This window comes from Quercus robur, chromosome 11 (genome assembly GCF_932294415.1).
Source record: "Quercus robur chromosome 11, dhQueRobu3.1, whole genome shotgun sequence".
Classification (NCBI taxonomy): Eukaryota; Viridiplantae; Streptophyta; class Magnoliopsida; order Fagales; family Fagaceae; genus Quercus; species Quercus robur.
Genome location: NC_065544.1, coordinates 45,343,630 through 45,362,210, shown reverse-complemented (window position 1 = coordinate 45,362,210; position 18,581 = coordinate 45,343,630). Strand labels below are relative to the sequence as shown.

Sequence of the window (18,581 nt, the reverse complement as noted above, 5' to 3'; positions counted from 1 at the left end):
AATTTTTGAAGTAAAGTTGAATATCTTTGAAGGATTTTAATTATAATATTGTTTATTCCTTGTAAGAGATGGATAATTTAATTAAGTAGAATAAAATTGTATTAAGTTGTTTTTATTAAAAAAAAAAAAAAAATGCTAAGTGGTTGGACCGCACGGTTCTTGCCATCGGTTCGTGCGGTCCAACCCTGGTTTTAGGGGTTCACGGAATTGTCACATATGCCTGGTTCTTTATGCTTAAAAAACCGGTTTTCACGATCCGACTTCTCGGTCCGGTTCTGAAAACTATGAACGTTAGTAGAGTTTAAAAATGAGATTGACAATATTGAGACTTTAAGGATTGAATTGATATTTATTGTACAATTTGAATTTTAAACCCTTTTTTGGGGGCCTAAAAAATTGGGAGAATTGAATGTAATTAACCATTGTTGTTTGTCAGTCAAAAAAAAAAAAACTATTGTTGTTTGAGGTTGTTTCTTGTATAGTCTTTAGTTTTTTGTTTTCCTTTATCAGGTTAGTTGTTCCCATCTCATGCTTACATTAGTAAAGGCTGAAAAAGTAACTTATAGGTACAATACATGGTGGCAAAAGAGAGAAAAAGTGGAAAACAACCATGATCCATGGTTGAGGGTGATGTAGGAGCTTCAAAAAACTGGCGATGGTATATACCAACTAATGGGGGGGTGTGAAGGAAGCATCGAAAATATCATATACACATGAAAATAACGGGACTTGTTGCAAAATTCTAAGGCATCACACATAGACTTACAGACTTACAATGTGAAAGGTAGAGGAATCACCATCGCGTACCCTTGACATGATTGTTACTTTACAAATATAAGTACTTGCGTGTGAAGATCAATTCAAGTGAGGCTGTTTAAATATTCATGATGTGATAAAATCCAATCCATCTATTTCACAATTGATTGTCAAGATTATTAGAACTCCTCGATAAAGTTACTCTAAGATCATAGTAAGACATATTAAAAAGAAAATTTACTAACTATATTTTGGTTAGCAAAAATAGAAACTGCCAAAGGTTTTTTTATTGCCTGACAATAAAGCTTGAGTGTGAAAAAAAAAAAAATATATATATATATATATATATCTATCTCAAAGCTTGGATTTTTTTTCTATATGATAAAGGTTGCTCACAAGTATACTGTTCATGCATAGGTACATTAATTATTCAACAAAAACAAAATGTAAAAAGGAGGTACATTATTCAGAGAGAGAGAGAGAGAGAGAGAGAGCATTTATGAATAAATTCGAAACTATTTGGTTTCCTCTTCATGTTCTTTTTGATGTTTTTCGTATGATCATCGTGCTACTTGTTATGCCCTTCATATTTTTTTCAATGCTTCCTGTAGTGTTTAATGAAACATAGTTCCAAATGAAAAGGTTTTCTTATGCCCTCCATGTTTTTTTCCATGCTTTTTGAAATGATTACCATGTTCTTTTAGATGATCTTCGTAGCATTTTAAAAAACAGGCTTCCAAACGAAGAAGTTTTTCATCTCTCTTATTGAGGCGTGAAATAATGCACTTTTTAGCAACGGTAACCATATGGAGCTTCTTAGCTATCAAAATAGGATCCCTATTAATAAGATTCTTCGAAAGAGCATACCCCGTGCAAGCTTCTAACATTGCAAAAGCACAATTGCGAAAATCAACTGGATTACCAACTACTTTGAAATTATTATAACATTCCTCCAATGCGTATACAAGACTATTAATATATTTCATTTCTACAATATGAGGATCAACTAGATAGTTTGAGGTAGCAGCATGATCATTAGTGTGTACTTCAACAAGAGTAAGGATAACCCATATCATCATCACCAACATAGATTTTTTCATAAATCTCCTAGCCATAAAATTTTCACCGCAGTTGAAATTTTCTAATTTTTTAGTAACGTTCATAACAATAATTAAGGACTATACCCTTACACTATATATTCAATAGAATGATTAGTCACATGTGAAATAAATTCAATTCAATATATAAATTAATTTATTCTTATAATAATAATAATAATAATAATAATAATAAATAAATAATAAAAACTGTTTACAAAAGGTGTGGCTAAAGAATTTTTAATTGGAAGTACAGGCATTTTTTATTAAGTGACTTCCAAGTATAAGTAATGTCATTTCATAATGATCATAAGGCATCTTTATAATTTTTATATAAACTTGTGATTCTTCACAAATTTCAAGTATATTTGTACGAGTACGATTGATTTCAAATAAAGATGTGAGGAGAGTATTCCAAATGTCACAATGTTATGCTTTCAAGAAGGTGATTGTATTAAAGTGTGTCGAGTCAACTCATAATACTTCTCATTTATGAAAAGACAACATGTATGGTAAGAACAATATGTGGAAATATTGGTAATAAAAATTTATAGACAAGACATTTGATTGAATAAAAAAAGACAAGTTTTACTTCCACAACATTTGTTTGTTATACACACACTATTTACACACCTGTACATACTACATACTATGCAAGTTCAACAAGGAACATTTATGAAGGTTTCCTTAATGAATTACAAACCAAAATCATGAAATTTAAATAATAATAATAATAATAATAATAATCAATCTATAACCCTAGGTGAAATTGATTAAAATTCGTACAATTTATGCAATCTAGAAATTTCCTGTCAACTCCCCTCTCTTCCCCTTCCATTCAAACTAGCAATTAAGAAATTGGGGACCATACCTAGAGCAAAACAATGGAGGGAGGTGATTCCCTCTAGTTGGTGGTGAGAAGTTTTGCAAAAGATATTTTTTTTAGAGTGAGAGACCAATTCAAAAACAACTGACTAAAATTGCTTGGGACAAGGTCGGCCGAGTGTGCTTATTCGTTTGCTTGACTACACTCATTGTTTTGCTCAAGCGATACTTAGGCACAACACATTGCTCATAAGGTCTTTTAGTTAGGAGGAATATGTGTTAAATACCTCTTTGAAGGATAGTGTTTGAGTTGAGGCTTTGTGGTCACTAAATGTGCTTGTTGTATGCTTCGTGATCACTGAAGTATACTTTTGGCTTTTAAAGTTTGGGATTGTTTTTATTTTAGCCCTTTATATTTTAAATTTTCTATTTTGGCACTTCATGTTTGATAATATTTTCATATTGGCATTGACATCCATTTATGTTAATAATTTAATTGTTAAGTGCCAAATAAGTGACGTCTATTAAGCAAAAGCAACGTCGCCCCTATATAATGCTAGGTGTCACCAAATTATTAACAAAAATGAATGGCAATGCCAAATAAAACGAAATTAAACTTGAAGAGACAAAATGAAACTTTCAAGACATTAAAAAGCATAAAACGAAAATATAAAAATAAGAATGTGGTATGGCCATTCTTGGGGAAAATTTGTCATTTAGCATTATTTTAGCAATTATTTCGTTAGTTGGCATGTTTTCAAAACATTTTAGCAAACTAGTATCTTGAGCCTCTGAGGCTCGAGTTCAGTGAAGAAACCCAAGTCTTGAAGACTCAAGTTTCTAAGACTCAAGTTTCATAGAGCGTGTATAGATCTTTCTTCAGTAAAAACTTGAGTCTTAGAGACTTGAGTTCCATGTGCATTTTTTCTTCCACATTAGATCGCCACAAGTTTGAATTTGAGGCTTAGAAACTCAAGTTCCTTCACTGAACTCAAGATGCTAGTTTGCAGAATAATTTTGCAAACTTGACAACTAACTAAATAATTGCTAAAATAATGCCAATTGCCAAATTTCACCGCCATTCTTGAAACTTAAAGTTGAGGCTACTACAAAGGGAAAAGGTCCACATAGTTGAGCCAGCCCAAAGTATTTGGACATGATCAATTTTTAGGACCAAGACCTTTAGTTTTATATTTTCCTTGGGCCCGTGAAAGTTGACAATATTAGGCCCAAAGCAATGTTACATACAAAAAAAAAAAAAAAAAAAAAAAAAAAAAAAAAAAAAAAAATTTCACAATATTATTCATAAAGTTGACAAATTTTTATTGGTTCTCATCTAAATTCATCATTAACATCATTTTGTTATCTACCACTAATAATCTATCATGCCCGCAAGAATAAAATATTTTGTCAAATTTCTTATGTCAATGGACTTTCTTCTAGGCCCCAATCAAGCTCAATCAGTGTTGATTCAAAGAAGAGGAGAAAATGACGGCCAAGTTTTGACACAGTCCTAGTTTACCATTCTTTTTTGATAAATTCCCAATTGACCATTCCAGCACAGCGTTGGTAAGACAAAAGATATATCCAACTATCCAAGCCAGGTTTCAATTTTCAACAAAGAAAGATATGAAGGTGAGAGCTGATCATCACATGCGAGCTTGAACGCTCATGGGTTACCCCTCATTTAGGCGTTGTAGCGCTAAAGAAATGGAAATATGGCATTCCTTGATTCCTCTGCAAATAAACACATAGTACAGATATAGAGACACTTTTTTTAAGGCCCCGTTAATGGGTACCCTTAGGATAATTATTAACAAATCATTTTAGGAAAGTTTTAACACAGCTTTTATGAGAAATAGAAAAAGTTGTCAAAACATTTTTCTTTTCTTTTCTTTTCCCATAAAACATTTCTTAATATGGTTCATTGACAAATACCCATAGGATATTAGTTAACATTTTCCTTTCGTTTTTTTTTCCCACCTTAGACTCAATTGAATATAACTAGCTAGGTTGGTGGTTTTACTTGTAAGTGTCATTGTTGCTGCTAAATCAAGCAATTGACTAAATTAATTTCCACACTGGCTCTACTTGAACTTGGTTATCAAGGTCAAATTTAGAAATCTACACGTATCATCTTATAGCCTTTGTAGAGTCAAAGCAAGCACGCAAAGGTTGTACAAGATTTAACGAAACATGCTAAGCTGGACCTAATTTCACAACCAACCTATAAGCAGGATACATAAGATCTTGCAAAAATTTATTCGTATCCTTCTATGATGTATGATTGAAAAGATTCAATCACTACATATTTCATGAGTTCAGTGTTCATGACAATTAAGGATAATCTAAATTCGTGCTTCAGTGAAACCAGATTCACATAATTGAACTTCCCATAACATGACCAAAACTCCTATTAGAAATTTAATTTTATTACGTTGCGAAAGATTCATATAATTCTTGTGAAACACGGATGGAATTCAAGGAAAGAAACAAGAAAGCTTCCTTTCCTTTTTCCTTTTCGATTGAAGGGAGCTTCGATCGGCTAAAAGAAAAATGGAAGGAAAATGATAGATACAACAAACAAGGAAGGAAATTTCCAAAAGTGCATTAACCTGAAGAGTATTGATTTAAACTTTTGCCCATTTCCTCATTACATCAAGGACATATTATCATTTAACATTTCTTCTGTGAATGGCTTGTTATATTTCCCATAAAAAACAATAGAAAGATGACTTATTTATTTCTAATTTCCTTCTATCACAAGTAAGCTAAGTTATTGGAGATAATGAAACATGTGTATGAATGATAGCATGCCAAGAGTATGATCCAAAACCGCACAAAGATACAAAAAAATTTATGGAGAGAATTCAAGGACATAAGAACAATAGCAGCTTCAGGAAATTTTTTTTAGGGTGGTCATTAAAAACAATTAAATTAAAAAAATTTAATAATAATAAAACTTGAATATATTAACATCACAAAATAAAAACACAAGCAAATACATAAAGTTTTAAAATTTCCTTTCACAAGTTTTCATATTTTGAAATCGTTGTGTGATATGATAGTTTTAATATCAATGTTATCAGCTACATCTTTTTTAATGTACACAACCAAACAATTATTAAACTACTGATCTCTCATTCAATTACTAACATATTTCCTAAATAAGTACTAATATAAACAAAATGTATTATCTTTTCTAAAAAATATATCACATAAATGCAACAAATTCGGCTAAAGACTAAAGCAAGCACTAACATACTAGCCATTTAAAAAGTGTGCATTTTTTATATAAAAAATAGCGATATTAAAATAAGCCATTTGAAAACACAATTAAAAAAATCACAATTAAACATTTGATTTGAGATTTTAGGCTAATTTGTTTGTTTGGGTAATTTTTAAGAAGTGTTATATCCATAACATTTTTGCAACACTTTCACAACAAAGCCTGGGTGGTAAGCTTTTACTCGTTCTAATTTGAACTTACCATTGAATTTTTTTTTTTTTTTTTTTTTTGGGTTTACTAGTAACAACCTACTATTTAGAATTATTATGAAAATATTACGAAAAATATTGTGAACATTGCATTTCTTGTAATTTTTTTATTCAACATTCAATGGACCAAAATTTTAAAGAGGTTTAATTTTATTTTTAATGGGCTTAATTGTTATTAAGAGTGTTTAAGTTTTTTTTTTTTAGGGTGGTCAAAAGACCTATTTTAATTTAAAACTCAAAATTTTTTAAGATATATTAAAAAAAAAAAAAAAAAAAAAAAAGGTGGTCCTGTAACCACCCTCATAATTACGTGGCGCCGCCCCTACATAAGTAGAATTATCATGAGATAAGATGCCCTTGGTCCAGATACCAACTGATCAATAATACCAAAGTCATACTAGTAACATAAGTGCAGAGAAATTGAGATATAATAAAAGTGAAAATTTCGAAACAGTACTATGTTGCTATTTCAACCAAATAATTGCTTAAGGTAGAAGATGCCCATTGCCCACGAAGGAACCTACCTTTGTTATATGGTAGGTATAGATGGTAAAGGCCATGACTTATATTTTTCCAAAAAAACAGGAGTCTTTTTAAGAAAGCAACTGACATTGAAATCTACATATACACCCAAGACATTACACCTTATGCCAAAATTTTACTTACATAGTGGATGAGTGTCTGATGGAGACAATTTCCAAAACAGAGAAGATGAATTGTAGGCCTTGATTTCACAGAGTAGATTACTCAATGCCCAAGAAGCCTAAAATTGGTTGTAGAAGAGAAGAAGCAATAGAGAACCTACAACTGTCCACTGCCAAGCTTCAATTTGTGTTTTTCAAGACAAGAAATTCCCAATTAATTCTATAAAACATCTAGTTTATCTCAACTATTGGATGTCGAGAAATAGTTTACATTGGAAGAGTTGGCACTAAGCACAAAAAATATTCCAGCATCAACTAGGAGGAGCAAAATCAGACTTCAAGTATACCAAGTACACGAAATTATGAATTTCTATGAAAACTGATGGGCTTAAACTCACTGTAGCACAGTAAGAACAAAACCGCTAGTTGAGTGATATTTTCAATAAATGGGAGGCAGCAAGCCATTTGATAAAACACAAAACAACAATATCTTTTATTAATTTTTTTTATTGGAGAAGAAAGGTGGTAATGTATGTACTTCCATGGTTGGTGTAGCAAAATTCATTCTTTGCAGAAAACAAGGTGTCCTGTACCATGAAAATGAAAAGCAATGACATAACCTAGGAAATAGGACTTTGTAAATTCTGTGAAGTTTAAACCTAGACAATTGCAAGTAAGTGTAGGTAAAACTTTTTGACAAAGGGGAAAACCATGACAAGTCAATTTAAGAAAAATGTTAAGCTGGGTACTGACTGATAGTGATTGGGGATTCATATTTTCAAGCAATCAACATATTTGACTAGCAACTGGGGTGCAGAATGTCTGGGCAGGACAGAGTAGGCTTGACCAGCAGCAAGCCAATAAACTGCTCAAGAATATCGAAGTCATAAAATTGACTTATTCAAGAAAATTAATGATTTCGGGTACAATTAAGTTATATCTGCATCTCAATGTGGATCAAAGTATACAATAACTGATAAAGTTCAATCAGCAGAGCTCAAGGATATTGCATAATAAGCAAGGATTACCTCTGCTTGCATCCAAGGCTCAATGCAAGATGGTAATTTGACTAAATTCGTATAGGAAGAATCAGGCAACCATTTAGAAATGAAAACAGACAAATTCCCAAGACATAAATCAAATATATGGTTTACATTAATTTCAAACTCTCTCACAATTCACAAACTAAATGAAAATGAATTCCATCACATTTGGATTTTATATATCCCTTTGATGAAATGCATACACCATACTGATCCAAACACTACTGTACTTAGCATACACTTTATCATAACATCAAACTAGAAGAAACTAAACCACACATAATCACACATATTATGGCTGTCAAGACCAAGTAACACATAAACAGTGAAAATTCTAGTTCAAACCCCTTAAAGTATCATCTTTTTCCCTAAATTGAGACCCTCTAACCAAATTGCAGTTGAGCTATGCAACAATCTGCACCGGGTACTTGTGAATGCAATCTTCCCATGGACTATTAGCAGAAGGTTTGACATTCCTCAGGGCCTCCCAAACTGCACTGTTACATTTAAAACCACTCCCAAATGCAATCTGCCACACACGGTTCCTCTTTCTAATCCTCCCCTTTGCCTCTGTATAAGCCAGCTCATACCAAATTGAACTCGAAGAAGTATTACCAAACCGATGCAGAGTCATCCTAGATGCCTCGACATGTACCGGTAGAAGCTGCAAATTCTTCTCAAGCTCATCAATCACAGCTCTCCCACCAGCATGAATACAGAAATGATCAAAAGCAAGCTTGAAATCCGGGATATAAGGCTTCTTTTTTGCATTGAACAATTTCTTGGCCACCAGGGTACTGAAAAAAAGAAGCTGCTCGCTAATAGGAAGCACAAGGGGGCCCATAGTTGTGATATTAGTCTTGAGAGCTCCACCAGCAATGGCCATAAGATCCTTAGACAATGAAACCCCTGTTTTCCCAACATCATCTTGTTCCTGATAAACACACCGAAAGGCCTTATCATCAGCCCCGCAATGACTCCTCACAACATGTACGAGCTTATACTTAGCCCGCTGCTTTTCAGACGCCTTATTCGATAACAAAACAGCAGCCCCACCAACTCTAAACAAACAATTGGGTATCAACATTGATTTCTTGTTACCAAAGTACCAATTTTGAGTGATATTCTCAGTGCTAACCACAACTGCATAAGTATTCCTATGAAGTTGTAACATATCCTTAGCCAAATCAATAGCTATAACACCAGCACTACAACCCATACCTCCCAAATTGAAGCTTTTAACATTACCCCTCAGCTTATACTTATTTACAATCATAGCTGAAAGTGATGGGGTTGGATTAAACAAGCTACAATTCACAACAAGGATACCAATATCCTTAGCCTTGACATTAGTGTTGGCAAACAAGTTATCCAAAGCTCCAAACATAACTTGTTCAGCCTCTTCTCTTGCTTTAGCCATAGATGGTCTAGGAGGAATGAAATGCATAGCTTCAGGCACGTAAGTTTCCTCACCTATACCAGAGCGTTCAAGAATCTTGCGCTGAAACTCCAACGACGATTCGTCAAAGTCCCCAGTGAGCTTTGAGTGTTCCATGAACCGATGGAACGGAGCTTGGAGATGTGAAGGTGGACGATAACATGAGTAGTCCACAAGGTAAATGGATCTGGGTCTGGTCATTATGTAAACGGTGGATCCAAAAACGACAATGGTGGAGAAGATAACAACACTAACAAGGTTGTACTGGAGTTGAAGCCAGAGTTGGTGAATGTCATTTGGGTTGAGTTGTGAGGCTTGGACAATAAACATTGTCATGAGAGGGACTAAACAGAGAGTTAAGAGGTGGGAAACTAAGTAATGGTAACCAAGTTTCACGTATTTAAGATTCACACTTTGAAGGAAATCTGGGAGTATCCGGGTTTGGTGGATCTGAACACCATCAGCTTTGTTTGTGGGTGAGGAACTCATGGTTTTTGGATATTTGGGGTTCAAAGTTTGGAACTTTAAGATTGATATGTGTGTTTTTTGAAGTGGGTTTTTGGGGGGAGATGGATATATATATGGTGTATAGTGCAAAAGATTGTACGTGAAAAATAGGGATCTGAGAGCTCTCAGAGAGAGTTGGGTGAGTTTAGAACGGGTTGATACAACTACAACAACGACCCACTGTACACTTTACAGATTATTCAAACATGTAGATAGATAAGGAACTGAATGTGATAGAGATGAAAGAATAGAGAGAGAGATTTGAGTTTGGGAGTTGGGCTGTCCTAGAGGCCAGAATGATTAAAGGAATCTTAATTTGAAGAGGAAGAGTTTATTTTCAAAGTTCGTTTATTTGGTGGGAGAAACTGCATTGAAGGGGATAAAATTTCGAGGAAAAAAAGGAGGAGGATTTATAGGAGTGTGGGAGTGGGATTCAATCAAATTCAGTGGAGTCAAAGAGAAGGGTGTGGATGGTCCAATGTGGCTTCTCTGGTTTTCTGAACTGACAGATATATGTTTTTAAGTATGGATTTGGGTTTGTACGTTTCCCAATAACTCCATACAGAGTTCCCCAACCGTGTTGCTCAGGGTATTTCATCTTGGGTAGTTTGTTTGTGAAAAAATCATTTTCTACAAATTATTAACACAACTTTTTTATTACAACGTATCATGACAAATTCTGATTGATAAAGAAAAAATTATGAAATTATCGCGTTTGTGATCCTAATGTTTTGTAAAGGATAAATTGTGAAGATTGTAACAAAAAAAAATTGTGAAGTAGTTTGTGATCATAGTGTTTTGTAAAGCATTTAGATTACAGATCTGGGTTCTGCATATTTGGATTTTAGGGTCCAAAGCTAAATGATTTATTTGACTTTAAAAAATATGAATTTGAATTCTAGTCAAATCAATTATTAAGGATTTTAATATTCAAAATCCTCTTCCTTGAAAAAACGAACACCAATATTTTAGAAATCTTTAGCCACACGTATCTCTATCTTGATGCTTTCCATGTTAAGTGTGACAAATACAGTGGGTAGGGCAAATTTTGGCTTTCCATGTTAAGTGTGACATATGAGTGGGTTGGGAATATTTTGGATTTAGTCATAAACAGGCTAGATATAATTATCAATTTGTTATCCATTTAACAAAATAGATTACACCCATTAAGCTTTACCCAACCAATTCATTTATTTTGGATGGGACCTAATAAGGACATTTTGGGGGAGATGACACATGGTGATCTTCTAATTAATTGGACCACAACATACATAGGTTCGAGAGTGAAGGGGCATCGAGTTTGTAATTCCTCCCTTGTCGATTTGGCCGAGTAGTCTACCATTGTGTTCCTACAAGTAAAGTAATATAATTAATGAAAGTGGATTATGCATGTGAGATTTAAATAAGGGTTTGTGGTTTTCTTAAAAAAAAAAAAAATAATAATAAGGGTATGTTAACGAGTATTTTTAGGAGATTAGTACTTACTTGATTATTTTATGAAAGTTTTAATACTACTTTTATAGAAAATATAAAAATTTATAAAAAAAAATTAGTTACTTTTTTTCTTTTCCCATAAAAAGTTTCTAAAATTAATTTATAAATTAATGTTCTCAAGATATCCATTAACTTTATCTTTTAAATAAACATGGACTTTAGAGAGTTTGTGTGGATAATCTCATAATAACAAGAATCTAAAAAATTAGATGAATAAAAGAGTTCTTAACTTTATCGGTGTGGTTTTGTTACACAAATTTGACGCTCACTTAATCACTTCATGATGTTTGTGGTAAGTTGGAAGGTTTGTCCTAGTCTCTTGCCCATTTGTACTCACTTGGTACTTCATTGAGTGATTCGCACAATGGGCTACTAAGTGACACATGTTACCTCTCAAAAGAGCTCTCAACATCTATCCATTTACCCAATTATACATTCATATACATAATTAGAAATACTTGAAATCTCTAAAATGACTCAAATACCTTCAAAACTACTTAATGATTGAAAATAGCCTCAAACTCTCCAAAATGACCTAAATAACGCCTTGAAGTCTCCTAAAATTACCAAAATACCCTTGTGCCTTCTAAAATGACAACAACCAAAAAAAAAAAAAAACCTTCAAAACCTTTGAAATGACCAAAATACTTGAAGATGAGTGCAAGATGAGAATTAACCATGATATATTAATGTGAGAGAGAAAGAGAGGAAAGTATTGGGTGGTGATTTGTCAATATCGAGAGATGAGATAAGGATAGTGGTTCAAAAAAAAAAGATAAGACAAGAGAGGGCAAGTGTCAAGAAGAAAAAAATAAATCTCCATAACCATTGAATGCATGCCATGTACAATGCATTGAATGTTTAAATTTCTCGACTAGGCCAAGTTTGTTGAGTGAGATTTGTCAATATTGGGTAGGTCGAATTGACCATCCACCCTAATTTGATAGTTTTGATACAAAATAGAAATTCTACTCTATTTTATATGTGTGTAAAACTCCTTTCTAGATACTTGAACCCCGGCCTTTGCCCCCCACCCCAAAAGCATTTATACTTGTGAAATGACAATCACACTAAGGGTATATAGTGGTCATAATTTGATAGTTACAATAATGAGAAAAGTAATATGTAAACCCTAGTTCTCCTAATTAATGAGAACTTTTTTTCCCAATTTTTTAGAGATGGTTAGAAATACATATATACTAAATATATTGACCTGACAACTTAGGCCAATGCGCTTCTCTTACTCCTCCAGGCACTTAGTGCCTTGGGAGATACAAACTTGCCCAAACATTGTTGCGATCTAATTAATGAGAACCTAAGTTACAAGCATCTTAGAGTTGTGATACTAAATTACAATCATTTTGACAATTGAACAAGCTATTGAGTAAGGGTCCGTTTGGATACAGCTGAAAACTGAAATTGAAAACTGAAAAATACTGTAGCAAAATAATTTTTAAATATGTGAATAGTACCGTGGGACCCATTTTTAATGAAAAAGTTTTTGAAAAGTGAAATTTGTGGGTCCGTGAACAGTACATGATGTGCACTAATTGGTTGAAAAAAAAGTTTGAAAAGTCAAAATTTGCGGTTACTGTTCATTGAACAGTACATGAACAGTAACCGCAAGTCAAAAAACGCGTAAAAAAAATAAAAATAAAATAAAAATAAAAGAAAGAAGAAAGGAGAAAAACGCAAACGCGCTGGAATCAGCGCAATCCAAACGCAGCTTAACTGTAAAAAATTAAAAAAAAAATTTAATAGTTGGAAGAAGGAAATTTGAACCTTAAAACTCTATTTGGTTTGAGTGAAAATAGGAGAGATCGAAAAGGAAGAGAGGAAAACAGGGGAGAAAATGATGTTTTCCCTTATTTGGTTAAGGAGAGAAAACACAAAGGATAAATATTAGGGAAAAAAATCCACCCGGGCCCACAAATTTTTATCCTCCCAATTTGAGAGGAGAACTGGGAAAAAAAGAGAGAAAATGGGGACTTAGCACTTGAATTACATATTTATCCACTCCAAGTTGATGTGTTATACGTAAGTTTTTTTCCCTTTTTATAATTTTATTTTATTATTTTATTATAGGAATTTGTGTGCTTGTGACTTGTGAGTCATGTCCTTGACTCCTTGTCTTTTCTTCCTTTTTTTACTTTTTTTTTAAATTCTTTTCTTTTGTGTCCGTACAATACCCTTTCTTTTTTCAATTGTTTTGAAAAAAAAAAATTGGGTTCTTGAACTTCTTATCGTCTTTTTATTTTATTTTTTTTATTGAAGAAATCAGTTATACATATTTTTTTTAATAAAAATATAATGTATTATTTTTGTTTTACCTAAATTGAATATAATGGTAATTTTATAAAAACTTTATTTTCTATTATCTCACTTTTTTTCTCAATCAAATAAAAGAGTTTTTCATCCCTCTACTTTTCTACCCTTACAACCATACGAGAGAAAACTAAATATTTTCTATCATTCCACTTTTCTATCCTCCCACTTTTTCACTCCCCCAACCAAACGGACCCTAAGTATTTCTATTTGAAATACATACCTAAAAGTGTCGACCAGTTAACTTTTCTCGTCCCTTTTCTTTTTTTCTTTTTTTTCTTTTTTGTCTCTATGAATGAATAACTTTATAAAGAAGGAAAAGGAATTTGGAGTCCCAAAGTATTCATATGTGATAATAAGCACAGTAGAAGATAGTATTACTACGTATGACTGCGTATACTCATTGACATTGTTAAGGCTTAAATGCAGCTCTTAATGTCAACTCACAACTGTATGTCTTATTGACCGAACCCTTTTTCATTAAATTCATGAATTAAAATCCTCAGCTTTGTATCCGTGCAAACATATCCACAACCACATGTCATATGTTTCAATTTATTCAATACCGTGTGTGAAACGAAACCAGAATTTTCTCTGTACTGCAAAACAAACCCGAAATAAATATTTGCTGTTCTATGGAGGAAAAAGATAACGTTTTTGATGCGATGGAAAAGCTTTGAAAGATTGAGCCATCATCAGCCAACTAAAAATTTGGGAGAGGGGACCCTTTTGAAGGCTATAAATTATAGGAGAAATAAATAAAGGGTATGTCATATGTGTCTCTATGCATACGGCAAAACATTGCTTTATTATTATAACTAATTGCTAACCCGTGCGATGTACGGGAAAATTATTAGAAAATAATAAAGCATGCATATATTAAAAGACAATTTAAGTTCATGTATGCTTGCAAGGGATACATACCTAAATAGTTCTTGCGGTAGAAATAAAAGTCTTATCTTTGAGATAAAGAACTGATGTAAACAAACTAACCTTACATAAAAAAAAATATAAAAAAACATAAAACTGATGTCACGGGAAATTCAACCACATAGTAGTAATATATAAATCTCTTAAAACCTAAACCTAAACTCAACCACATAGTAGTAATATATAAATCTCTTAAAACCTAAACCTAAACGTAAGGACTAAATATTTATGTGCCTTCTCTTGCTTTCCTGATGTATTTGGTTAAAACATAAAACTGATGTCACAGGAAATTTAGCAACATAGTAGTAATATATAAATCTCTTAAAACCTAAACCTAAACCTAAACGTAAAGACTAAATATATAAACAAACTAACCTTACAAAAGCTGAACTTTATAAGCTAAAATATATACCGTGAGTTGTAGATCTTGAATGCTATACCGTGCGTTTAAGGCTTCTTACATCTGGAGAGAGAGAGAGAGAGTTTGCAGAAACCAAAGAAAATCTCTCTATAACTTAAGAAACACAATATAATAAAATCAAAGAGATAAAATTTTCAGAGAACAAAATATTATAGATAATTTAAAAGAATTTTGGTTTAATTCTTGAACACCGCAACTCCATAAAATTCATACTAATAATAATATTTTATGATAGCACAGTTAGAATTTTGGTTTAATTCTTGAACACTGAATTGGAAATTGATTATATGAGTATTCAATGGTGAACAAAGTACTATGTATTAATTAATATATAAACAAAACTAACATTACAAAAGTTGAACTTTATAAGCTAAAATCTATACCGTGCATTGTAGATCTTGAATTCTTTAGGGCTTCCTACGTTTGGAGAGAGAGAGAGTTTGCAGAAACCGTGGCTTGATATTTCTTAAGTTGAGAGAGGGGTAAGGTTACTAGGGTTTTGAGGAGTTATAATTTTTATTTATTTTTTATTTTTTAAATATTGTGCTCACGTGGAAAATTGTGGTGCCAGCAAAGGCTTCAGTTATATATATATATATATATATATATAGATGAGTATTCAATGGTGAACAAAGTACTATGTATTAATTAATATATAAATAAAACTAACCTTACAAAAGCTGAACTTTATAAGCTAAAATCTATACCGTGCATTGTAGATCTTGAATGTTTTAGGGCTTCCTACGTCTGGAGAGAGAGAGTTTGCAGAAACCGTGACTTTATATTTCTTAACTTGAGAGAGGAGTAAGGTTGCTAGGGTTTTGTAGATCTTGAATGCTTCAGGGCTTCCTACGTCTGGAGAGAGAGAGAGTTTGCAGAAACCGTGACTTTATATTTCTTAACTTGAGAGAGGGGTAAGGTTGCTAGGATTTTGTAGATCTTGAATGCTTCAGGGCTTCCTACGTCTGGAGAGAGAGAGAGTTTGCAAAAACCGTGACTTTATATTTCTTAACTTGAGAGAGGGGTAAAGTTGCTAGGGTTTTGAGGAGTTATAATTTTTATTTATTTTTTATTTTTTAAATATTGTGCTGACGTAGAAAATTGTGGTGCCAGCAAAGGCTTTGGTACCGTGACTTTATATTTCTTAACTTGAGAGAGGGGTAAGGTTGCTAGGGTTTTGTAGATCTTGAATGCTTTAGGGCTTCCTACGTCTGGAGAGAGAGAGAGTTTGCAGAAACCGTGACTTTATATTTCTTAACTTGAGAGAGGGGTAAGGTTGCTAGGGTTTTGAGGAGTTATAATTTTTATTTATTTTTTATTTTTTAAATATTGTGCTGACGTGGAAAATTGTGGTGCCAGCAAAGGTTTCGGTTATATATATATATATATATATATATATTAGCCGCGAACCTACACGTTGTGCGTGATAATTATTTTTATGGTGGTTTTATTAAAAAAAAATTACAATTTAAACTAATCTAATAATGAGTAATGTATTTCGTAATTATATTTTTATTTATTATAGGCACAATTATAAATGTAATATAGGAACAATCCAAAACACCAAAAAAACGTAAACTAAAAAAAAATTAATAAAACTTAACAATGATTAATTGAACTAGTATTAGGATAAAATTTTGTTTTTGATAATCTATTAAGGTTTTTTTTTTTTTTTTGTAGAAATTATAATTTCAGCCACCCAAAACATATTATCAAATAAACAATTATTAGCAAAATCTAAGAATTAAATTTCTATACATGCATTGTTATAAAATAATAATTATAAAAATAAAATTGCAAAAGTTAAAATTTGTCACCTATCCGATTATTTTTGTTTGGCTAACCTTGGCTTTTCTCTAAATAAATGGCATTATAGAGTACTTCTAATACAACTATTAAGAGTACTTTGTCCACCACAAAGGATTAGAAAATAAACAAAAATTAGTAAAGTCTCATAGTTTAACATCTAAATTGAGCACTATAAAAAATCATGCTATGTAACAGAATAAATACCAAATTATCCAAATCATACTATGTAATAGAATAATATTATATTTTTATATGCTATATTTAATTTTTTAGAACACAATAGGATAACATTTAACAATCAAAGAGAATTAAAAAATAAATAAATAAAAACCAACAACAATTTAAAAAACTAAACTAAATCACAATTTAAAAAACAAAACTAAATTGCATTAACCCAAAATAGAGTTTCAAAGAATATAAAAAACTATCAACCTAAAGTAGAGATGCAAGAAAAATAAAAAATAAAAAATCCACCAAAAAATTTAGAGAGAGAGAGAGAGAGAGGGAACCTTTTTTTTTTTTGTAAGGGAAAACTATGCATAGAATAGAAGAGATAATGACAAATTTATAGTAAGAGGGTGTGAATAAGAAGAGACAAAAATAAAGGAAGATGAGGGAAAAGAGGAAGAATGATATTAATGTAGAGGGTAATGAAGAATGATATTAATGTAGAGGGTAATGGGGAGATGAAAAGGTAAGGGAGAGAAAAAGATTGAAGAAGTAGTGGGGAGATGAAATGGTAAGGGAGAGAGAAAGGTTGGAGAAGTGTAAATATTAAAAAAATAAATGTTGAAAACAATTATAAGAAAATTGGAAAAAAAAAAAAAACAATTTTTTTTCTTCCTTTAAACTGAAAAGGCTCATACAAAACCCTAAAACTGAACTGAAAAGGTTTTGAGTTGGGCTTGATAGTGGAACTAAATAAATAAAAGGTGGACTGTATTAATTATATAGATTCATTATAGGGTGATAGTAGAAGTAAATAAATAAATAGTGGGCTGCATTTATAAGGCTGAAAATTGTAAAAACCATTTTAAAATTGTAAGATAAATTATATTTTAAAAAAGAAAAGAAAAAAGAATGACGTGGCAGCTGATGTGGCGCAACGTGAAAGTAACAGCATTAAATGCTACGCTTCAGCTTTTAATAATATATAGAATATAGATTTATAATTATTGACACCTTGGCTAGCTTTTCACTTTTGAGTTTTGACTTTAAGTGTGCTGTTTGGTAGGGATGAAATTTGCTAACTTATTTTACTATTCTACATATTTTTATTACTATTCATGAGTCTCATTGCACTTTTTAGTATTATTCATGGGTCTCACTGTATTATTTTAGTTAATTTTTACCTTTATTTATAGTATTTTCAGCAAAAAATTTTCAGTTTCAACAAAATAAGTGGATTCCAAACCGCTCCTAAAAGTCTGATAGATTATCACATTGTCATTTATTGGCTATATGATTTCGTTGACCTTTCTAACACCTTCATGTTCAGTTCGATAAAATTAAAAACACGATCTTGTTCATGAATTGGGTTTTATAGGAAAAATAAATAAATTAAGCCACACATAATCACACTCATTAGAGATGGGGTGTAAGAACCCCAGGTGTAGCTCTTTTACCAATCAACATCCCCAAAAATAAAGTTTATCAAAATATATATTGCTATTTTTTTTAGCAACTATGAATAGTGAGTTCTCAAATATACAATTTACTATTCATGGGTTGTAAATATATATAAATATATATATATATATATATATGTGTGTGTGGGTGTGTGTGTGTGTGTGT

At 31.9% G+C, this 18,581-nt stretch overlaps 1 protein-coding gene across 1 annotated transcript; it reads right to left on the bottom strand.

The window, feature by feature from the left end:
* Positions 1-7,953: 7,953 nt before the first annotated feature.
* Positions 7,954-10,291, bottom strand: LOC126705731 (3-ketoacyl-CoA synthase 4-like). Its single transcript, XM_050404901.1, has one exon. It carries the CDS (start codon positions 9,788-9,790, stop codon positions 8,267-8,269), a length of 1,524 nt encoding a protein of 507 aa, XP_050260858.1. The 5' UTR covers positions 9,791-10,291; the 3' UTR covers positions 7,954-8,266.
* Between the last annotated feature and the right edge of the window lie 8,290 nt (positions 10,292-18,581).